The following is a 24,220-nucleotide window of genomic DNA, read 5'->3' as shown; positions in this document are numbered from 1 at the left end:
GAATCTCACTCCATGTCCGTGCAAGGAATAAATTAGAAAATAAAATAAATATATTAGCTTTCCATAATGGTTCTCACTGATCTAACTTCCCTTCAAGCAATGCAATCATTTTCAAATAATAAAATATTGTTTTTAACAATAATAAAATATTATTATAAATCAACCATAAATTTTTGGTCTGAAGCAATGCCTCTGATTGGTCAATAGGAATTAATAAGGGTGAGGGATGTAACGCACATCTTCAGCAGTGGGTCTCAAACTTTAATGTGTTTATGGCTCACCTGGGAATCTTTCAGTTGGTCTGGGTGTGGACCCCGAGATTCTGCATTTCCATCAAGCTTCCAGATGTTGCCATTGCTGCTGATCCATGGATCATACTTCAAGTCAGCTCTATGGGCCTTTTGAAGGTGTTAGCAAATACAAGATGATCTAGCATCTGGTCATCCCTAGAGAACACTGTAACTTCCTAGCATGTCTCTGTTCTAGAAACACTGTCTTTGATGAAGGCAGAGTTTGGAGTACACTGATCTGCATCCTGAATTCTAGGCTTTAGTATAAAGGGATGATTGTTGGGAAACTAAATCAAAATCTCTCTGGAGTGTACTGGCATGTGGTGGAAACTTTGGAACCTGATCACTTACGAGTAGTCCTTTATCCCTAATCTCTACTTGTTTGCTGTAGTCAATCTAGTAAATAGAAGTGACATAAGGAAAAAATATAGAAGATAAGAGTGTAATCCAGTTGTTGTGCAGTTTCTGCCCACATCACTGCTGTCAATGCTGACCTCATAAACAGGTCTTCAGTTCCTCAGACTGTTCTTTCATCTCCTTATCTCAGTCTGTCCCAGAGGTCCTCCTGGCTCTTATGATGGAAATTCCAGGAAAACTACTGACTTTTGTTATTCCTCCAAAATACAGCTTAGCTTTCTTTCAATTTTGGAGCCAAAGGCCAACATTATGTAAGACTTTATTCTCCCTATTAGAGTGTAAAGGGATAAAGGATAAGGAGTCTTTTTATCACTATTTCACTGGTTGCTACAGAAAAAAAAAAAGGAAACTTCAGAAAAATTGAAAAGGTCTGCTGATTGCCTCAAGGAGAAGAGGAGTGGCTATTAGAACATATTCTTTTTCACAGTGGGTTGAAATAGAAGAAAAACCTTAGTCAGAAACAACAAATAGTACAAACTTTGGCTCTCCTGAGATGCTGTCTGAGGATTCATCACACAGTGGGGTGGTGGTGTGCATCCTGCACAAGTGAATAGGGTAGAAAGACCCCCACAAAGCACCCTCGGATTGCCTCTGTAAGTAGACTCTCAAAATATATTCAGGTTAATGATAAGGTTGCTCTAGCTAACTAATGGTGGCAATGGAAAAGTAAGCCAACCTTCAGGGGTCCACAGATGAAAAAAGCTAACAGTGAGATGGCCCAGCTGAAGAAATAGCCCTGGGAAGCATACCTCAGCAAGAGGCCCTCACCACCCCAGTTCTCCTAACGCCCTGCTTGCATCCCCTGCATTGCATTTTGGGCACTGCCATTAGTATCATGGAGCCAAGGAAGCCCTAGTTCAAGGAAATCAGAATTTCAGAAACCTTCTATCCAGCACTGTGAGCCTGGCAGCTTACCAGTACCTGAAGACTTTTCTGATGAGCTGTAGTAGTGATTCTGACACATGTGATTTTTTGATATTGTATAATATAATGTGTCAACTTTTAGAAGACAGGCATAACTCAGAGAACTAATATTTTCCAGATGGCCAGTGAATGCATGATGTTACAAAATCATGTGTGGGTAAAAGATCCATTCGAAATGCAAAATAGATCAATAGATTTTAATGTACTGGAGCATAAAAAGTTTGTTGATATGATTTCAGATTATTCATTGTAACTAACCTTTAGAAAACTTACAATTCTCAAATTTTTGTGTATCAAAGAAGAATATCCAGTTGTCTGAAAAAGTTCTTAAATACTCCTCCCTTTTACAACCACCTACGTGTCTGAGCCAGATTTTTCTTTACATACTGCAACCAAAATGGTATGTCACAATAGCTTAAATATAGAAGTAGATATATATCCAGCTATCTCCTATGCAGCCAGACATAGAAGATATTTGCAAAGCATATAAAATAATGCCACTCTTCTCATTAGCTATTTTGTTTGGGAAAATACAATCATGTTCATAGTGTGTATATTACAGCATAATGGGTATAGAGTCATTATTTAAAAATTTTTTTTCTCAGTTTTAATTTCAGTAAATATAAATAGATACAACCCACATAGACAAAAGCTCTTTGAGGTCTTCAATAATTTTCAAGGACAAAAAATTCTAAGACAAAAAGTTTGAAAACTGCTGGCCTAAGCTAAGGACTATGCTTCATTACCTTCCATTTAAAATACTGTGTCTTTGATAACTACATGTAAAGTAGATGAACAAGGACCTACCATAGAGCACAGGGAACTATATTCAATTTCTTGTAATAAAATATAATGGAGAAGAATCTGAAAAGAATATACACGTATGTATGTATATGTATAACTGAATCACTTTGCTGTACTCCTGAAACTAACATTGTAAATTAACTACACTTCAGTAAAAATTTTTTAAAAAATACTGTGTCTTTGATAATCATACAGAATGTTTGCTATATTTTATGTTTGTGAAATGATACAGCAGAGAATATTTTATTTCACATAGTAATTCTTTCTACAATAAGGAAAATTAAGACATACATATGGAGAAAAATAAACAGTATTGGTTAAAACAAATAAATATTTGTGTCTCCAGTGTGGGTGCTCTAATCACTACATGTGGGTTAATATCTATGGAAAATACATTCTGAGCTATCAACAAGGAACTTACAGTTACACCTAATCTGGCATTTTGAAGAAGACATGTTGAGAAATTTGGTCTGATTATAAAACAAGGTCGCAGTCACAGACCCTCTTATACTTTGGGATTTGCTTCTGTACTTGTTGGTCTCTACCCACTGCAGTTATCTGAGGGCAGGGAGCTGGTTTCTTTTTGACTTCTAGAGCCAAAGGATCTGGCACAAAGTAGGACTTAATAAACATTTGTTGAATGAATGAATCAACAGAACACTAAATACTTATATATAAAAAAGTCATTTCAGGCTGATATTTAAATTATATTTATGGTTGCTCTGTAGTCAGAAATACCAGCTAGAGGCACCATATACATTGCAAAGATATAAATAAAAGCTCCTTTGATAAACTCAAACAACAAGAAATCACTTTAGATGATACTTCAGTGAAATTGCATTTTAACTGTGGTGTTGTATACCCTGGTCAAGTGAGGATCAGAAATGTGTATCGCCAAAGAAGACACATATGGAACTATATACACTCTGGAAATATTAACAGGCAGAAAAATCCATTTATCTTATTGCTAAGGATCAAGCTACCTGGAAAATATAGTGAGGACTGTCTCTGCATCCTATACCATCATGGTCAAGTTTAGAGTCTACTGTAAAAAGTTAAAGGCCTCAAGGAGATGATTAGAAATTATTCCAAAGATAATCTGAAGACTTATTTCTGGAAGAAAACTTCTGGTTTCCGAATATATTTCTGGCTTCTGCAAAGGCCACCGTACGCATTATGTCTATTTTATAGTTTAGAGTATATACAGATGACAGTATTCACGATATAATTACTCTCCAGGTTTTCAACATATGAAAATCTTTGTATTTGAGTCACTCTAATTCAGTTCCTAGGAAGGAGTGTGGCTCTCATATCTCCTAACGAAATTGCATTCATTCCACTTTTGATGACTTTAACTTCTTTCAAAGGAGGGCTGACACTGTGACAGACCTAATAACACAATTACAATTACAATCCTTGTAATAACTTTTCAATCAACTTCCTGTGTTAGTATAATCTGGGAAACAAACTTCATTAAGTCACTAAGATAACTTAATGAATAGAATAAATGAAAAAGAGAACTCAAAATTCCATCAGGTTAAGTAGTTTAAGTGCCAAAAACAGGTCTTGGTTACCAAGGAAACATTCACAGATGAGATGCTAGTTCTGTAATAGTTCTATTGTTCTGTCAAAAGAAAATTCAGAGATATAACCTGATATAAACACTTTATCAAGCAAGAAACAAACAGGGAGATTTTGAGCTGAAAGTCGTTTGAAGCTCAACATTTAGCAGTTACAGCTCAGTTTATAAAGTGTGAATGAGAAAGTACATTGTTTTTGTTTATCATGATTGGTTACTAGAAATTTATAGTCTGTTTATGGCAGTAGCACTGTGTAATATTAATGGTATATAGTGAGTGATTAGCTGGGAAGCTATAAGGTCACACTGACCTGAAGAAAGGTTAAATTTTGTTTTAGGTCAGAGTCACTGTTTTGGGAAAATCAGGATAGTTTAAGTTTTAGTTACATAACTATGGTGTTTGATCTAAGAGTATATTCAAAATGTGGCCTCTGGTTTTTTTTTTTTTTTTAACAGTTCTCAGCACAAACCAACAGGCATAATTCAAGTTCAGAAAGCACTGATTTGTGTTTATCAAAGGGTTATATCACACTGTAAATACAAAATCTTCCAGCCCCCAAACTGGTATTCTTTTTTTTCATTCCACAGGTTAATATTTTGTGTCTTTGGAATGGTTTCTGTGATGTAAAGAGTATAAGCCATATTGAAAACTACAGATCAAATTTTCTCAACAGAATCTTGATCATAAATTTTTTCAGATCATTGAACTCATCTAGTGTTGTATTCCAGGGTCTCCCAAATGTCAGAATTAAAACAAGTAAGTAAAAAATATTTATTAAATACAAAACATTAAGTGTTTTGTTTTTAAAATAATGTATATTCAGTTAGGAATGGGCCCTGAAAATAATGAACAATGAAGCAATTGCTGAGAAGAAGCAAATGGAAAAAACTGACCTCATGTTAAGGAGCACTGTACTCTGACCGCTATTCAGTACTTACACTACAATTGCGCTTCATCTTCTTCTAAACTGAAGCTACTTGAGGGCAAACATGATGTCTTTGTTTTTCTCCACAATGCTTAGCTTACTCTCTTAGACCTAGAAGTAATAAAAATAGCTCATTAGCATTTATTGACTGTGTGTTCCTTTAACATACATTATGTCAACAACCTATGCAGTATATAATCAGCCCAGTTTACAGATGAAGAAAATGAGGCTGGCATATTATGTGATTCAATTCAGATTTTATAGCATTTAAGTGAGTCAAAATCTGAACACAGATCTGAACATAGAGTCCACTGTTTCCATCACACTTACACTATTTATTTACTGAGTAGTGTTAACTACGTATGTACTAAATTAATCAATGCTTTTGTGATTTCTTCCAAGTAAGAAGTTTATTCTGATCGTAGAAGTCCTTTTATTCAACTCACACAACTGTTATTACAAATAAGCCATGAAGGCAGTCTCTGTAAACAGCTTTTGGTCTCATTTGTATGGCACCTCTGAATAAAGTGAGGATGGCGACATAAATCTGTTTCAGGATTATTTTGTATTCTTATGAGGAGAGAATGGATTATATGTAGGGAGACAAAATATTAAGGCTAGAAGAAACTTCCAAAACATTTTCTCAGTTTATATTTTTTAGGTAAAGTTTGGCTTGTCTCCTCCTACTTCACCTCCCCCTCCCTCGACCCCTCCTCCTCATTTTTGATTTGATTATTCCTCTTTAAATAAACTACATAATATTTTATGACTTATTGAAGCCCAACCAATATGTCAGTGATTTCTGAGTTCAACGCTATTTTTTCCTTTCAATTATATTATATAATTCAGATCCAGTTTGGATCTAAACATGATAGGTTTTGTTTTCTAATCACAATTTTGGACTTGTGGCTTGATAAATAGGATTTGATGGCACTTATATTCTAGAAGACTGTTTTGATGTTTTTAGCATCCTGTTTAAAAGAAACTGAAGAGGTGAAAAATGCAGTATGGACACCAGAGTATCAGATTATCATAACACTCAATGTCAATACTGAAACATATAATTTAAAATTAAGGCAATTTCTGGAAAATTAACTGCTGACAGTAAACCAAAAGGAATTACTTTCATCTCTGTTTGGAGAACAGTTTCATAAAATTAAAATGAGGAATACAGCAAATGAGGATATACAAATATATCCATTGGAGAAACTCTTTCTTCACTCAGCTTCCATGACACTACTGTCTTGATTTTCCCTTCTCATTCTCCTTTACTGTGTCCTCCTTTTCTCTCCATTTCTTCATGTGAGACTGCTCCAGGGTTCAGTCCTTCATCTTCTTCTTGTTTTCAGTACTCTATCTACACTCACTGTAATGAAGTACTGTGTATATACTGATGACTCCCCAGTTTTTATCTCTAGAACACACCTCTCTCTCCTGCTGCAGAATCATACGTCCCAATTGACTTTCTGACAACAATGATCAGACAACTAATAAGTGTCTCAAACTTAACATTTTCATTACTGAAATCTTGATCTTACCCTTCAAATTTGCTCCACCTGAAGCCTTTCCCATCTCAACTGATAGTAACTCCATCCTTCTAGGCACTTAGTTCAAAAATCTTGGAGTCATCCTTGACTCTTCTTTCTCTCATGCTTTTTATTCAATCGTTCGGAACTCTACCTTCCAAAAGAATCTCATCACATTTTACCACCTCCACTAGAACCACCCTGGTTGAAGACATTCACTTCTCCCCTCCATTCACTTTCCCTCCCCTGTAGTCTATTCTCAAAAGAAGAGTCTGAGTGATGCTTTCAAAACATAAGTCAGGTCACGCTATTCCTTTTCTCAAAATCCTCCAAGAAACCTGCATCTCACGTAAAAGCCAAAGTCCTTACAAAAACCTACACAATCTGTCATACCTAATCCCACCCCCACCCCCACCCCCGCCTGCCCTTACTTTTCTCCTTTCTCATTTGACTCCTGGCTTCCACGGTGTTTCCTGAACATGCCAGGCTTGCTACTGACTAGGAGCCTTGGAGCTAGCTGTATGTTTCCTTTGCCTGGACATCTCTTCTCCCAGATAACCAACTTTTCTCAGATTACCAGCTCTGTCCCCCAACCCCTCAACTGCATGGTTTACCCCATTGCCTCCTTAACATCTCTGCTCAATGGAACTTTTCCAATGAAGTCTACTCTGTGAATTCTATTTAAAAGGTGCAATCTGCCCCTCTAGCCTCTCCTCATCTTCTTTTATTCTGTTCTATTTTTTCCCATACCGTGCATTAGTTAATAGTTACTACACTATTTGTGAGCTCATTTTATTTTCTCTCTAGTAGAACGTAAACGCTTTATGGCAAAGGTGGTTTTGTTCATATGTTTTACAGGATCGGCACATGGAAAACACTCAGTAATGGATTCCACCAACTCATCATTTCACTGTTCACACAGCTGGCGTAAACCTCCTAAGCTCTCCTCAAGTCTAAACTTCAGCACCTTAAACGCTTAAAGCTCACGAAACTATACATTTTCCTTTAAGAACTTTCCGACCCCGGAAGCAAAAGCTTAAGGAAAGGGGTCAGAGGAGACAGAGGAGACAGCTACTTCCGTTTCCGTACAGACCACAAGGGGCAAAAACACCATGGCGAAAACCGGGGAGAAGAGCGGCGGCAGCGGAAAGAAAGGCCTGAAACGCAAAGCCGCTCCCGAAGAACCTCAAGAGGCTGCAGTCGTTGAGGATGGGACGACGGAAAGCGGGGTCCAACCCCCGAAAGCGGCTGCCTTTCCCCCAGGCTTCAGCATTTCGGAGATTAAGAACAAACAGCGGCGACACTTAATGTTCACGCGGTGGAAACAGCAGCAGCGGAAGGTATAAAGGGGCGGAGGCGCCAGAGCGCACGCGCGGTGTCCCTCCTGCTCCCGTGCCCACGGTGGAGGGAGGTGGGTTGCACATGCGTGGTCATCGCTGCCCGGGGGTCCAGGCTGCGCTGTTTAATCCGGAAGGGTCAAGGAGGTAGCTCTTGTGTCCTAGTCCCCTCACCCTGTTTGGGGGACACTTTCTCTATGCTCAGCGTTTTGCACGACAGTTGAAAATTCCTTTCCTTACCAGCCCTACTCTAGGGTCCGCGGATGAGAATGAAACCAAGAAGTCCTGCTCTCTTGGTATTGAAAATTACCACCGCCCGCGCCGCGACAACTCCCGGACCTAGAAGGCAAAAAAGTCCCAGTCTCTCCGCTTCGCCCCTTCCAACTAACGTTAATTCCTAAAATCTGCAATACAGACTGTACAAACATCCAAAATGACCCTTCTCTGATTCCTACAGCAACTCTTACCGAAATTAGAGTACTGTAAAGTTTCTAGTAATTATCTTTACAGCGTTCTCCTCATACCATTCTAGGAGGTGAACAGATACAAGGAGATAAAGCCCAAGGTCACAGTGCTCATTTCTGGTTCAGTTATAGTTGGAAGCAAGTTGCTTATTTTTGAATATCACGAAAGTTCACACTTTTTTTTTTTTTTTTTACTTGCTTGCCTCTTCTTGCTAGACTTTGAGGCGCTGGACTGTCATATTTGTCATAAGTGACCAAGTGCTGTTAAAGTATATAAAAGGAACATCTAACCCATTCTGGTGCGGGAGTATGGGGGAAGGGTGTCCTAGAAAACTTTTTGGGATTGTAATTTCTAATGAGAGAGCTGATGGATTGAGGGTTAGCAGGCACTGGGGAAAAAAAATAATCTATTTTCTATTGTGTGTCAAGCATTCTGTTCAGGAATCACCAGAAGTTATAGATTTATGATACACCTTGCAGGCTCTTAATTGTGAAAGAATATTTTGAGTTTTAAATATTTAAATAACTAGTGGTGGTTTTATTGGGAACAACCTTAAAACTTCTCTCCCATTCCTATTTATTTTTAGTACTTTCCAAGAAAAGCAACCAGCATAGTCTGGTTTTCTTTAGAATGTTACTTGTTAGGAATGCAAAACAAAACGGCAAAAACTTGTTAACTTGTTTAGATGTACATTTTGCACTTTCACTTAATTTGAGACTTTATAATAAAAGATGAAACTAGTGAAATTTTAAATTATTCAAGCTTGTCAATTTAGGTTATTTTGAAGGAGAGATCTTTGTTAGCAAAATCTTACTGATTGGCTAGCTCATTTGGATTACAGTAACTTAGATATGACAATCTAAGTCAGGATGTTAATTTTAATACATTACTAAGATTACTCAAATATTTATAGCATTAGTAATTTGTAGATTCAGTATGTGTTTGTGATAAAACTGTTGGTTTTTCAATATTGTTCTTTTTTTAAAACTTTAGGAGAAGTTGGCAGCTAAGAAAAAACTTAAGAAAGAGAGAGAGGCTCTTGGTGATAAGGTAAGTAAAATTTTTAGCCATCTGCTTTCTATCTCATGTTAAGGAATGCTCCCTGTTACTTACGTTGAATCACTTTTAAAGTTTATTATGAAATATTTTGGTTGTATAAAATGATATAAAAATAATACAGCTTACCCTTCTCTTTTACTCAGCTTTAAGAAATTATGCAAAATAAATAGTGTTCAAAGTCTCTGTGTGCTTTTTTCTGATTGCTTCCCCTCCAGAGATAACGACTCATGAAATTGCTCTTTATTGTTCCCATGCGCTTCTTTATTACATTTACTGGGTTTGTTTGTGTCCCTAAACAGTAAACACAATGGTTTTTTGCATGTTTTCAGAATTTCATGTAAATGGTTTGTATACTTGAACTTGCTTATTTTACTAAAGTTTGTGTGTTTGAGAGGCAGAGACTTCTCTCCCTGACTGGGAATGAGGAAGATCCACAGTTTAGGCCTGGAGCTGGAGCTCTTCTGACTGAAGCAAAGGCTCTTTGTTAAGCGAGGCTGGGGAAAGGCAGGGCAGATCCTACTCTCCTGTAGGATAGGGGCTTGTAAGGATGAGAACTGACACAGAATATGAACCTGTGAAGAGTTAAGAATGAGGACTGAGAGGAAGGTGAGATACCTGGGTGGATTATGGCAAAGGAGAGAGCAGCGATAATGCATCAAGAAGGGATTTGGCTGTTCTTTTGGTATTGAGAAAAAGTGAGATCTTTCTTTTGAAAGTTTTTAAAAGAACTACTAAATACTTCCCACATTATTGCACAGCTAAGTTATTTTCATTTTAGTTTCGTTTTATTTGTAGTTGGTTCTAGGTTACAATTTGTATTTGCAAAATTTAAAAAATGTTTAACTCTTCTTCCCTCCCGTCTCTTAAGATGAGGTACCACATAATGGTAAGCATTTTTGTGGATGGAGAAAACATAAAGACTATACACAAACTAAACACCCTGCTTTTTCGTGCATCCTCTTTCATAGCATTAGGTTAAATCACATGAAATTGCTAATACTAGACTGTTGTGACTTGCAAAATCCTATCAAGCAATGTTAGTCTCTTGTTAACTGTCAATGATCAGTCAGTTATAGCAAATTAATATGCTGATCACCATTTGAAAATACCACCATTCTTGTTTTTTGGATTGAAAGATAACTTCCTAGATTTAAGCCATTTTATTCAATGTCAGGCATCTTCCAGTATGTGCATGTGTCTGTTCAGAGAGTTTAAAAGCCTCTTAGTTAATACTGTTATTGGGATTGATGTGGCAGTGGGTTGAAATGATGCACAGGTTTGAGTTTTTGGATTATCTGCAGATTTCTGTTACTCTTCCTCAACCATAATGCAAAATTATTCATGTAAAATGTTTCTAAAACTTGATCTTTTTTCTTTTATTTAGGCTCCACCAAAGCCTATACCCAAGACTATTGACAACCAGCGAGTGTTTGATGAAACCATAGTGGACCCTAATGACGAAGAGGTAATGTTAGAAGTCTTAAATCAGTTTGAATGACGATACTTGATAAATTACCTATTTGTGTGTCAGTGTTTAAAGTACTGGCTGGTGAAGTTATAATGGACTGATTCAGCTATAATGTTGGCATATTGCCTTATTATTTATTGTAGATTATTTCATAATTGAGTTTCCCAATAATGCTATAGAAAAGGTGGTTTTATTTTCTAGAAAAGTATTTTATGTAAACTTATTTGTCATTTAATCTCTGTATAGTACTTTGCAGTGTTTTTTAATATCATTTGAAAAACATTCCTCAGACCTACAGATATTTTTTAGTATTTGTTAGACATTTTAACACGTAAGGAGAACATTTGATGGTATTTTTGTGTCCTCATAAAACTTTTGGTTTCAAGATAATCTTCCACTTTTCACATTTTACCTTTAAATAGTTTGCAACAGTACAGTGAGAGAATCAAGGTTTTAAAACTTAATGTGTGTGTGTGTGTGTGTGTATTTTTTAAATTTTTATTTATGTACAGGAAAGTTGTTTTTGTTATGCATGTTTGCTTTCAAACAGTGCTGTTACCAACATTCTTTCACATATTTCCTGGTATAGCCATTCATTCGTTCATTCATTTAGTCTTCCAGCAAATGTTTTTTGATTGCCTGCTATGTGTGGACATCTGTTTTAGGGGCATGGGATTCATCAGTGCACAAAACACTCACATATATGCACACAATATTTCTCCCCATCCAGAGCTTAACATTCTATGAAAGGAAACAAACAGTGAACATAATAAAATAAATTACCATGTTAGCAGATGGTAGGTTAATGAAGTTACAGAATAGGGTAAAGGAGATTCAGGACAACTTGGTGTAGAGGGAGTATGCAGTTTTAAATATACAGGGGTGTGCATGAGAGAGTGTGGGGGGCCCTGTATTTTATTTATTTTGACATAATTTCAGACTTAGTAGAAACAGACTTTAGCTAGATTTCCTAAATGTTAAATTGTATCACACTTTGTTTTCATTTATATTCTCTCTGAAATGCTTGAGAGTAAGTGGCAGACATAAGTCCCTTTACTTTTATCTGCTTAGTATATTTTACCTATAAACTTTTTTTAATAAGCAGAGTGTAGAGTTATCAAAATTAGATAATTAACATTGATATACGATATTATTATCTGATCTCTACAGGTTATTCAGATGTCACAATAATGTCATTTTTTGCAAAAGAAAAATCCATGCTCGTGTTTCATCCCACTGCAATAACTTTAACCTCCCTTAATTTAGAACAGTTTCTCAGAACTGATTTTAATGCCATTGACATTTTTGAAGAGTACAGATCAGGTATACTTATAGAATGTCACTTAATATGAGTTTGATGTTTGCTTATGATTATATTTGGCTTATGTACTTTTGACAGGAATGCACGATTGTGATGTTATGTTCTTTTCACTGTTCTTATCAGGAGTCACATATTGTTGATTTTCCCATTCCCATTGTATTAACTTTCATCATTTAATTCAAGTGGTGTCTGTCAGATTTCTCCACTTAACTATTTTTCCCTTTGCAATTAATAAGTATTTTGGGAGGAAGGTACTTTGAGATTATATAAATATGTTACTCTTTAAACTCTCACTCAAGATGTTGCAATTATAAATAATTTTTTTCAGTCTGACAGGTAAGAAATTGTATTTCAATGTAGTTTAATTTGCTGTTCTCTTGTTATGAATGAGGTTGAACATCTTTTCATGTTTTTTTTCTTTTTAATCCATTGTTTGTTCATGTTTCTTGCCCATTTTTCTGTTTGTTAGGGTTGCATTTTTTATACAATGGTTAGGGTAGGCTTCATTGAGATGACCTATTAGCAAATACTTGAAGGATGTAAAAAAAATTAGCCATCTTTGGGCAAAAAGTATTCCAGGATGAGGGGACAGCCAGTGCAAAAGCTCTAAGGCAGGAACATTCTTAGTGTAGTTTTGAAAAACATTGAGGAAGCCAGTATGCTGAAATGAGGTGAGCAAGAGGGAGGGTTGTAAAAGAGGTGCCAGAAGTATGGGGAAGGGAAGAGGCCAGATCAGTGACTTTGATGGCCATTGTGGGGATTTTGGCTTTCATACTTAGTGAAATGAGAGGCCATTGGATGGTTTTGAACAGGGGAATGATAGTATTGGACTTTTTTTTTTTTTTAAGTAATTAGTTGCTTTACTGAGAAAGCAATTAGAGAGGTAAACAGACTAGAAAGCTAATCCAGGAAAGAGATGATCATGATCATGATTGAGACCACAGTAGTTACGATGAGTATTGAGAGTCAATCTGATTCTGAGGCTTTTTTTTTTTTTTTTTTTTTTTTTTTTTTTTGGCCTGGGTGTATTTTGAAATCAGAGCCACTAGAATTTCTTGATAGATTAGACATAGGGTGTTAGAGAAAGAGGATTCAAAGATGGTATTGAGGTTTTTAGCCTGAGCAATTGGAAGGGTAGGAATATGGAATTTATCATTGACAAGATATGGAAGAGGTCTTGGCTGGAGATAAGTTGGGGATCATAGACATAGAAGTTGCATATATGTAAGTTTCCCTGGAATTTGTTGGGTCATGGGGTATATAAATGTTCAGTTCTACACTCAAGTGCCAGAATGTTTTCCAGAGTAGTGAGTGCATCATTTTGCACTCCCATGGTGTAGGAACAATATTCCTGGCCATCCACGTTCTGACAAATGTTTGGTATATTCAGACTAGTGATAAAGGGCTATCTCATTCTGGTTTGAGTTTGCATTTCCCTAATTCCTAAAGTGATGAGCATCTCTTCGTGTATGTACTGTGGTTTTCGTAGAGATATGCCAACTCATGTCTTTTGCCCAGTTTTCAATCTTGTAGTGTGTTTTAATGATTTGTAGAACTTCTCTTTATATTGGATACTAATCCTTTATGTGTATTACAGGTATCTTCCAATTTGTGGATTCTCTTTTACTTTTTTCTTTGATGTCTTTTGATGAGCAAAGGTCCTTCATATACTTGGGTTTAATTTTTTTTAGTAGTTAATACTTTTCTGTCATACTTAAGAAATCTTTATCCTGTGACCATATGATCTCATATTTATATATATTTTTTCACCAATTTCTTTTTTCCACTGCTCCCTCCTTCTCCCCTGTATGTAATCAGTTTCCCCAGCACCATTTTTAGAGTAGTGCAACTTTTTCCCATAGTGAGTTGTAATGCTGTGTTATATATCAGGTATCCATATATGCTGGGTCTTTTTCTGGGCTATTTTCTTTGTCAGTTTATCACTGGATCAGCTCTTTACTTTAATTATGTAGCTTCATGATAAGTTTTGAAATCTGTTAGGGCAAGATGACCCTCCCCAGCCCCATCTTCAGATCCCTCTCTTCAGGAGTGTTTTCTCCTGGACCTTTGGTCTTCCATATAAAATTATAAATGGCACAAAATCAGATCAGTTTGAGGATCTATATATATTTTGCTAATTAGGTCTTCTTCAAATACTGAAAGTGAATTTCGGTGAATTTCACAATTTTCTTCATACAAGTTTTACACCATAATCTTGTTAGAGCTATTCCTGGGTATTATATATTGTTACTTATTAGTGTAAATCCCATCTCTTAGAAAACCGTTTTATTTGCTAATATACAACAATGCAATTGAGCTTTGGATCATGATCTTATAACCAGTAGTAGTTTACCTAAATTCATTTCTAATAATTTGAATTTTTTTTAATTTCATATTTAGATACTCATTTCTACAAATAAGTTTTATTTCTTACTTTCAATCCAGTAATGGTTTATTTTTGTGCTTACTGTAATGTTCAGCATATCAAAGAAGTAGAAAAATGGTAGCATCTGTGCCATGTTTCTGATTTTAAAGAAAATACTTCCAGTGTGTGATCATTAAGGGTAGATTCTCCTTATGAGTTATGGAAATTACACTTATTCTTTTTTTTTGCTGGGTTTTTGTTTGTTTGCCTTACCTTGAATGAATGTAAAAAGTTAGATTCTTTTTCTACAAATATTAAGATAATATTTGTACTTTTTCTGTAAATATTGAGATGAATATGCTGTTTTCTCCTTTATTGTACTAATGTAGTAAACGAAATAGATTTTCTAATGTTAAGTTTCTTGTATTCATAGGATAAATCCACTTTAGTTATGATGTTTTATCTTTCCTAATATATTGTTTTGGTTTTTTAATACTTTGTTTAGAACATGTACATCTATGTCCACGAGTGAGACTGCAATAATGTCCTGTTTGCATTCCTGATTTTATTTGGGCTTTTCACCAGAGATGTATCTGTTTTGTTATTCTTTTCAAGTTGCTTTTTTTCTTTGATCTTTTCTGTTGAATCTTTGTTTTCTAATTCATTTATATCCTTTTGCCTTCATTGTTTATTTCTTTTTCACTCTGAGTGTATTCTGTTTTTATTTATTATTAGCTAACTTTATGATAAACAATAGCTTAAGATCTATTCTGGAGAATGATTTATCACAATCAATTTTAAGTAAATACTGACATGATTCTGGTAAAATATAGCAGGTTTGCACCAGTCTAGCTTCGTTACCTGCACTCTTACTCATGCTGTTATTGTCGCCATATGTGGTTATGTATTACATCTGTCTCTGTCATAAACTCAGTGTTGTGATTGATGCTTTAAACAATCTCATGTTTTTGTTTTTTTAAGAAATTAAGAGTGTACACACAAAATACACCCACAAAATCTTTTATGTTTACTTTCATTGCTACTTGTTTACAGTGCTCTTCCTTCCTGTCTCTGGATCCGAGTTACCATCTGGTATCATTTTTATAGCAGGTCTAATAGCTAATTATCTGTTTTTGTTTACCTGAAAGTGTGCTTATTTTGCCTTAATTTTTGAAAGAATTTTGCAAGCTATAGAAACCTTGGTTGACTTTTAAAAATTTTTTTTTTCTTCTGGTACTTTGAACTTATTCCATTGTATTTTGACCTTCATTATATCTCTTGAGAAACCAGCCATTAATAATCATTGTTCCCCTGTACATGATTTATTTTTCTCTTACTTCTTTCAAAATTTTCTGGTTTTTTTTGGCTTTTACCAGTTTACTCAGGTGTGTTTGCATCTCAGTTCGTGTCTTGAAATTGTTTTTTGGCAATTATTTCCAGTTTTATATTTGTATTTTACAGGTAGGAAATTACCCAACCTCTTCATTTTGCCCTTAACTTAGTTCCTCCTGGGCCTTCTTTAAATTCCCAATCAAAACCAGGTAGTCAGTGTCATAGAATCCTACTGGAACTGCTGTCAAAATGCTGGCCCAGTGGACTATTTATTTGATGGAAAATTATCTCTCTGTTTTTAGGTTGCTTACGATGAAGCTACAGATGAATTTGCTTCTTACTTCAACAGACAGACTTCTCCCAAGATTCTCATCACTACGTCAGATAGACCTCATGGGGTAAACACATCAATTAGTATACTTCTAGAATTGTCAATTTTCTTACATCACTTAGGTTATTTAAAAGAACTTCGTTCAGAAGAGTTAAATTACTAGTATCGCCTTACATATTGCCTGTGAGTAAGCTAAAGCAATTATGGTGCTGGTGATGTGATGTACGTTCACTAAGCGTGATTCTTCAGGATAGACTTTCTCAACCTCAGCACCGTTAATATTTTAGGCTGGATAATTTTTTATTATGCAGATTGTCCTATTAATCATGTTTAGCAGCATCTCTGACCTCTACCCACTAGATACCAGTAACAGGCCACCCCCCCCCCCACCAGTCATAACCACCAAAAATATTTCCAGACGTTTCCAAACATCCCTTGATAGCAAAATTATCCCTAGTTGAGAACCACTGCTTTAGTTTGATCAGCCTTTGATGAAGGATGAAATGTTCAGATTTCATTTTCCATTGCCTTGCTTTCTATTAGTAACACTATCTTATAATAATCATTACTCCTTTCCTTATAGATGTATGCCACATAGATTTTTAATCTTTTTCACTTTTGAGGATTTTTGTTATTTTGCTTTATAGAGAACAGTACGACTCTGTGAACAGCTCTCCACAGTTATACCAAACTCACATGTTTATTACAGAAGAGGACTGGCTCTGAAAAAAATTATTCCACAGTGCATCTCAAGAGATTTCACCGACCTGATCGTTATTAACGAAGATCGTAAAACACCAAGTATCCTTTTTTTTTTTTTAAAGGAAGTTTTCCCATCTGGCCTTTGCCCCCTTTTAAAATACTTGAAAGAATAGGAAAATGTTCCCTGTAACTTTCAGAACATAATTTTTTTTAAACCAGGAAATTATGTATCTCTGTTCAAGATTTTGTGAAGTAATTTTTCCTTTTCATTTAGCAAATATTCATCAAGCACATGCTATTATAAGCAAGACATTATTTTAGCCTTCAGTGGAAGGTGGAGAGAGAAACAGGAGATGGTCAACTTTAGGGAATTCTAATCTAGTAGGAAAAAATAGACATGTAAACAAACAAAATTATAGTGTAGGGAGTACAGTTAGAGAGAGGAATACGGGATCCAGTGCAGACTCTGGCACCGTCTGCCCTGGGGATAGCAGGATGTATCTGGCAGAAAAAGATGCCTGAGCCCAGTCTGGATGGGTGAATGAGGCGAGGAGGGCAGAGAAAGAGTACCTACTGCAGAGAGAGGGCCGTTTGGAAAGACAGAGGCTTGAAAGCGCTGCCCTAGTGGGGGAATCTACAAATAGTTTGATACAGCTAGATTTTGTGTTGCCGGGGTGATCTCACAGGATTGCATTTCTGAAGTAGGTATTTGAACCTTTATTATGTATTTACTAGTGTTTCAGATGCCAAGAATAACCTGTCCTTTTCCCAAGAGTCTCAGATCTGAGGTGAACGTGTCGCCTAAACCCAGGGTGTTTCTTCCTGTTTTGAGATGAGAGATCAGATAAAGGATGCTGAGGTTTTTGTCATTGCTGCTGTTTTACTTATCCCATGGTGGTTGTGAACTCAGTAACTTTAGAGATTACCAGTCAGAATTAGTAAAGATGAATAAAAAATGGAGTTGGTACTTTCCTGCTGCCAGGATAACATTTTTCTTAAAATCAGTGAACATTGCTTTTATAAAAATAATGGTTTTATAAAAGCTATTTTTTTAATCTAAATAACTTTTATGGCTTTTATTGTTTTAAATATAAGTTAAAGACGTTATCCACTTGTGCCAGTTGCTTTTCAGAGATTAAAATAGATTAAAATTAGTTTTTTATTATGGTGTATTATTGGTCATTTTATAATTTGGCTGGATTGTGAGTTAATGTAACAAAGTAACTAAAATCTCTTGAACACTTAACTGTAGCAGAAGAGATCTGTTTTTAAGGTAGTTGCTGTCTTTTTAAAAACCACCCCCCAAAATAAGGTGGTAAGGTCTATGTTCCTGTCTTTTTATTTTTGGCAGTTAAAAACCCGTTATCATTTCATTACTAGCAAGCCTGCTAGTAACTCTTTGCTAAGAAGCAAGCATTTCATCAATTCAGTAAACATTCTGTCCATCTAGTGCCTTCAGAAAGCTTATGTTGCTCTTTTCCTTATACTATTGTATTGTCTTTTTACCCAAAATGTATTAATATTTTTCTTGTTATCACGTTGGACACCCTAGAGAGTAAGTTAACCATCTGGTAATTAAGGGACCATCAGTATGCAGACCTAATTTATATGAAGGAAATAATTAGGCTAGTTAAGTAATCCAAACGTGGAATTGCTTACTCCTATTCACATAAACATACATACATACAGTCTGCCCTCCCTGTCCACAGATTCCGAATCTGCAGATTCAACCCCCCGTGGATTGAAAGTTGGAGGGCTTACTGTGCTATGCCAGTTTATATAAGGGACTTGAGCATCCTCGGATTTTGGTATTCTTAGGAGGTCCTGGCGCCAGTCCCCCACAGATACTGAGGGACAGCTGTATGCACATATTTGTCTTTGTGTCCCAAGGTTGAAATTTTTGTATACAGAATTATGCAGCAGTTTATAGAAGTCCTAATGATTGGAAGTTTTATAAGTACGATCCTGCCTGGATGTTAATTTTTATAATTTCAGAGATATTTCTTTTCTGATTAATATCTAATAATGCAACTGATGTCAGAGTATTAGTAAAAAACAGTAGGAAAATAGATCTGGTTTGGTTTTGTCTTCTGTTAACATAGAATGATCTTCAGACTAAAAAGGACATTGGTAAGGGGTATCGGAAGTCCGTCTTGGCTAAAGATACTGTAAGATAAGGCACAGAGTATCTGCACAAACTGTAAATGAGGCTGTGTTTCTCTGAGGGAGAAATGAGACAGGTAAATGGAGGAAGGAGGGGGAAAGAAGACATACTGGTTAATTTTTGCCATGATCCAAAAAAAATAAAGTGGTGTAATGAAAGAGAGAACAATTTGTAAGCACCTAATAGAAATAGTGGTGATTCCTAGAGACTTAACATGGGCTCACAAAAAACAAATGACTCTTAGTGAGGGCCCATGGAGAAAAGTTGAAAGAACTGAAGATATTTAGCCCGGGAGTTAGAATTTGGGAACGTGACAACTGTCTAAAGATACAGGAAAGGCTGCTGTGTGCCATATGGTAGAAATTTATAGGGGTATAAATTTTTGACTTATTCTAGAAAAGAATTTAGTCATCTAAACACTTGGGTCAGGTAGATGTGATGTCAAATACAAACTTCATTACTTGCTACTTTTGTGACCTTAGTCAAGTTTCTTAGCCAGTCCGTTTCCTCATATTTTAAATGCGGGAAATACTACCTATCTTTAGGGTTCCTGCAAGGATCACGTTAAATGCATTATGTTCCTAAGGCATAGTGCCGGGTCTGTAGGAGGCATTTTACTAAATGTGGTGTAGTGGGAAGCATGGGGGCTTTTTCTGGAGAGACTTACATCCTTTATTCATTATTTCTAAATAGAAATCTGAGGTAGGACAAGCCTTTGTGCTGTACTCTCGGCAGGTTGCAGTATGTTTTGTGTTCCCGGTCTGAGTACTGAAGGCCACTTTCATGTCAGTCTTAACAAAATACCTCTGTACATTTCTAAATGCAAGTTGCCAGTGAAGGGTTTGGGCTCAGGTGTAACCCCACCCCATTTGAGGTCTATGGCCACCTCACTCTGAAACTTGGGCCATTCTACCTGACCCTTCTCAAACTCTTCATTACTGAAGTCAAGGTGACTCTTGTTTTGCAGTTTGTGTTAGAGATTAGCAGTAACATAAAGCCATTTGTACAACACAGGTACTTAGGAATTGGTAAGTTTGGATTTTGCAGTTTGTTTTGACACAAACCACAAGTTAGTAGGAATGTTCTAGAAAGGATTCAAGCCTTGATTTAGGTTGAAAGAAATGATTTATACCTCTCTTAACTCCCTTAAGATTTTATGATTTTTTTTTCAATGTGCAAATAATACAGAAATACTTTTGGCTATACCTCATGAAGTTGAATCTTTGAAGGGGAGGAAAGAATCCAAACATTGACTGATGATCTGCTGTGTGGTAGGCACTGGTATCTGTTGGAAATAGATCTATCTTAAGAGTTAATGGATTAGTTGGGCGGAAAGGCATTTACATGACTATATCTCAAATAAATGACAAGCGCAGTAGTCACAGTGAGAGCTGAGGCTGTTTAGAGCTTAATTTTGACTACGTAAAAAGAGGTGTCATTTGAAGTGGGCCTTAAAAGATAGGTGAAATAGTGCAGTATTTGAAATAGCACGAACAACACAGTTAGGAAACAATACAGGGAGAGACAGGTTAGAAAGGTGGTTTGGAGCCACATTATGAGTGCTTTGTAGATGTCTTTAATCTGCAGATGAGTCTGTGGTGAGAGTGGTTTGAAATTAGCTATTAGCTAATTAGCTATAGCCATCAAGACTCAATGTGTCTAGTTTTTCACTTAGGACATGAGAAACTATAAAACTCTGGGTGGAAAATCTCAAGGACTTCAATTAAGACAATAAGGGTAAAGAGGAGGCTATAGAAGTGAGGAGCTAATGAAGGTGAAAGCAGGAAATAGAATTTGATAGGAGAGGAAACTGAAAACAATCACCATGGTTTCTAATTCAGGTAAGTGGAAGAATGTTGATGCCATTATAAAAAGATGGCAACATTTGTTTTGTAAAACTAATGCTGTGAGCAGACTTGAAACAGTCTCATTCTGACCTCGTCTGAAGGTTCAGTATTTTGAAGAATCAAGCACTATAAAGACTCGAGGTATGCTGCACCGTTTAGCTGCAGTCCAGGTTGTAAAGCCTTTGGGCTGCTAACCCTGCTGACTGTCAGTAGGTATCTCATCCTTCATTTGTAGTTTGGAGTGTCCAGCATAATTCTCTTTGTGGTAGAGTCAGTAAGTGGTTATTGATTGGTTGATTTTGAATTGTGGTACAGTAATCCTAAGAATTAAGAGCTTGTCTCTCGAGAACACTAATAACTGATTTCCAGAAGAGAGTTTGAGTCTCTGGTCTTGTGGTCTTACGCTGTCTCAGCATATCCTAACCTTACAAATGTATAAAACGTGTACACAGGTGTATGAAAGTGTGCCTTTTAAGGGTTATAAAGTCTCTGAACCTGGAGGTAAACTTAGATTCTATGTTTACCTGAATGCAATGCTGCAGTTATGCTAGAATCTCACCCTTAGTCCTGTTAGAGTATTAGCAGATTTTAGCTCTTGTTGCCTACGTTAGTTGAATGCCAAACATAACCCTGTAGAGGGTGGTGAGCTACTTATCATATTGTAAAGAGAAAAAGTAGTACTACAGGTTAATCTTTTTCTGAAACATTTAGGTTGACTTATGTATCTTGAGTTCTTGGGTATGGTAAGAAAACCTCTGTTAAGTTAGAGGAATACATGCACCCTAACTCCAATGTTTAGGAGCCTTTGGGCATACAAAGGACTAGTTATTTAACAGTGAAAGATTTATTGAGTTCGGTGTGTTCTTAGCTTTATGAACAGATGGATTGATTCTGAGTCATTTGCCAAATGGCCCAACTGCTCATTTTAAGATGAGCAGTGTTCGTCTGCGTAAAGAAATTAAGGTAAGTTTTATGCATTCTTTGGTTGACATTGGTCTCCTCATAGTATTTGATTTATAAATGCTATAGCTTATAGAGCTGATTGATTGTAATAATGGTATTTGCTCTCCTGGTTAAAGCAATAGTCTTAACTACTTACCATTTTCTTGGAGATTATAATTGAGTTACGGCAGACAGGCAGTAGCCTTCACTACTATGAATGTCACTTTTTAGTAGGACTTTCTTTTTGGTGCATTCACTGTATATTAAATAATTTTAGATACATCTTATTTCATGGGTTTGATAAGTCACCTGTGGTAGTTTGTCATTAAGGTAACTAAAATTTTTCAATTTGTCATGTAAATTCCAAAACTTAAAATTTCAGTGAGATAGTTTTGCCAGTTTGTTATTGTGACTTTTCATCATTTTTCTAGAGAAGAGGCAAGGACCCCACAGAGCACATACCTGAAATAATTCTGAACAATTTTACAACACGGCTGGGTCATTCTGTTGGACGTATGTTTGCATCTCTCTTTCCCCATAATCCTCAATTTATTGGAAGGCAGGTCGCCACTTTCCACAATCAACGGGATTATATCTTCTTCAGATTTCACAGGTGAGGAAAGTTTGGACTTCGACTTCAATCATGAACTACATTTTCTACATGAACCTGTTTTCTAATGTATTCTGACAAGTATTATAGATGAGAAATAAATTATTTCAAACTGTCATGTTAAAGAAATAACAGTTGGGTTCATTCAGACTAATTTCCTTAACTCTTATTTTCTTTATCTTTGAAGATACATATTCAAGAGTGAAAAGAAAGTGGGAATTCAGGAACTTGGACCACGTTTTACCTTAAAATTAAGATCTCTTCAGAAAGGAACCTTTGATTCTAAATACGGTGAATATGAATGGGTCCATAAGGTATGTGCTTACTCTTTGAAAAGCCATTTAGAGAATTTGTATTATGGAAAGAATAAAACTACACACTTTAATCTTTGGGTGTTGATATCTTAAGTTATGCTTCTGAATTCCTTCCTACGAGCTAGAAAGAACTAATCTGTGTGATAATGATGTTCCGGTCTGGCAATTAACCCTGGTTCATCTGAAGTATCCTAACATTCAGTGGTTCTCAGAGTGGGACCAGCAGCATCATGTAGGGACCTGTTACAGAGGCATATTGTTGGGCCACATACCGACTGAAACAGCAACTTGGGGCGTGGGACAGCAGTCTGTTCGGGAGCCTGTGTTACGATGATTCCGCTGCATGCTTGAGAACTATTGCTGTAGAGGTTTTGTGTAAGTTTGGAGAGCATTTTAAATCATAAATGAAAACTTTAATATTTTTAAAACAAAACTTTTCTATCTAAGCAGTATTTCACTTAAGTATGGTTTTTACTTAAAAATTTTATATATATTATATACACACATATTGGAATAGTAATTTCTATTATTTTTTACATTAGACCTAAAGATTTAACTATTCAATCTCAGAGACAAATCCAGAGGGTTTTGTTTTTGTTTTTGTTTTTAAGCACTGTTACCCAGAGATCGTTCACTTTTTTTCTTTACTCTAATTTTCAGCCCCGGGAAATGGATACAAGTAGAAGAAAATTCCATTTATAAAGTACTGAAGGAATAGTACTGTATTGTGCTGAACAAGACTATCTTGAATGTATTAAGACCCTTTTCAAAATGGCGTTTAGTGATTTCATAAACCTTCTTTCATGTCTGGACCAAGTGCCATGAATTGCCACTCATTATTTATGTAGCAAATACAAATAAAGGTCATTTTGGTGAGAGTTTATAGGTTCAATTTAAGTTTCCTAAAAACCCAGTTCTCTTATTTTTAAATAATTGTGAATAATATGAACTGGAATCAGGTTTCAAACTAACATTCCCATTTGTAATTTCATGACATGTGTGGGCTTGAGAGAAATACAATGCTTATTTGATATTGTGTAATCCACTGGTTTTCCACGAGACTCATCTTCAGTTTTAGTTCTGTTTCCTGAAAATATATATTGGAGGCTAGGTTTCTAAGGATGTTTTAACATTTCTTTAACCTTAAGCCTTTCAAGAAAGGTAAAAATTTTAAAGCAAAATGGTTTACCAAGGACTTGAAGCAAAGTTGCAGAGTACTGAAGCTAATCTTTTGATTGCTTTTTTCTTGGTATTTCTTTACCTCATATTGTACTGTAGGGCTTCATTTATGAATTGTCTCAGGTGCTGAAATTTTTCTTATATTTTATAATGCAATTCTTATGTCTAGTCTGTACTGTCTTTATTAGGAGACCCATCTATTGTGAAGCAAATAATTTTTAGGTATAATGGCAATACCCCACAAAGGAGTCTGTTAGAAGTTAACTAATACCAAGTTAATTAGAAAACAGTTAATCCTGTAAATAATTCATGAATAGA

At 35.9% G+C, this 24,220-nt stretch overlaps 2 protein-coding genes across 3 annotated transcripts in view; one reads left to right on the top strand and one right to left on the bottom strand.

The window, feature by feature from the left end:
• LOC105075495 (uricase) overlaps nt 1–6,647 on the bottom strand; it is a 116,979-nt gene extending 110,332 nt beyond the window's left edge. The window contains exons 1-3 of the transcript XR_012511147.1: nt 6,479–6,647; nt 4,954–5,051; nt 282–398 (exon numbers count right to left, since the gene is read on the bottom strand). The gene's annotated coding sequence lies outside the window, so the exon portion shown is untranslated. The remainder of the gene's footprint in view (nt 1–281; nt 399–4,953; nt 5,052–6,478) is intronic.
• Nucleotides 6,648–7,549: 902 nt separating this feature from the next.
• RPF1 (ribosome production factor 1 homolog) lies at nt 7,550–23,604 on the top strand. 2 transcript variants are annotated; one of them, XM_010963327.3, is made up of 9 exons: nt 7,550–7,806; nt 9,262–9,318; nt 10,712–10,792; nt 16,116–16,211; nt 16,792–16,945; nt 21,738–21,820; nt 22,231–22,412; nt 22,597–22,723; nt 23,384–23,604. In XM_010963327.3, exons 1-9 carry the CDS (start codon nt 7,579–7,581, stop codon nt 23,423–23,425), a joined length of 1,050 nt encoding a protein of 349 aa, XP_010961629.1. In that variant the 5' UTR covers nt 7,550–7,578; the 3' UTR covers nt 23,426–23,604. The 2 variants fall into 2 exon arrangements, with proteins under 2 accessions (XP_010961629.1, XP_045378866.2); XM_045522910.2 differs by having other exon boundaries at nt 22,597–23,604.
• The last annotated feature ends 616 nt before the right edge of the window (nt 23,605–24,220 follow it).

This window comes from Camelus bactrianus, chromosome 13, assembly GCF_048773025.1.
Source record: "Camelus bactrianus isolate YW-2024 breed Bactrian camel chromosome 13, ASM4877302v1, whole genome shotgun sequence".
NCBI lineage: Eukaryota > Metazoa > Chordata > Mammalia > Artiodactyla > Camelidae > Camelus > Camelus bactrianus.
This window is presented reverse-complemented; position numbering and strand designations above follow the sequence as displayed.

What these genes read in the sequence shown, in the direction of transcription:
- RPF1 (XM_045522910.2), top strand. Translation starts at nt 7,579, where the DNA reads ATGGCGAAAACCGGGGAGAAGAGCGGCGGCAGCGGAAAGAAAGGCCTG. An exon ending in TGGACCCTAATGACGAAGAG is followed by an intron (nt 10,793 to 16,115) that starts GTAATGTTAGAA and finishes CTCTGTTTTTAG; the next exon opens with GTTGCTTACGATGAAGCTAC. An exon ending in ATCTTCTTCAGATTTCACAG is followed by an intron (nt 22,413 to 22,596) that starts GTGAGGAAAGTT and finishes TTATCTTTGAAG; the next exon opens with ATACATATTCAAGAGTGAAA.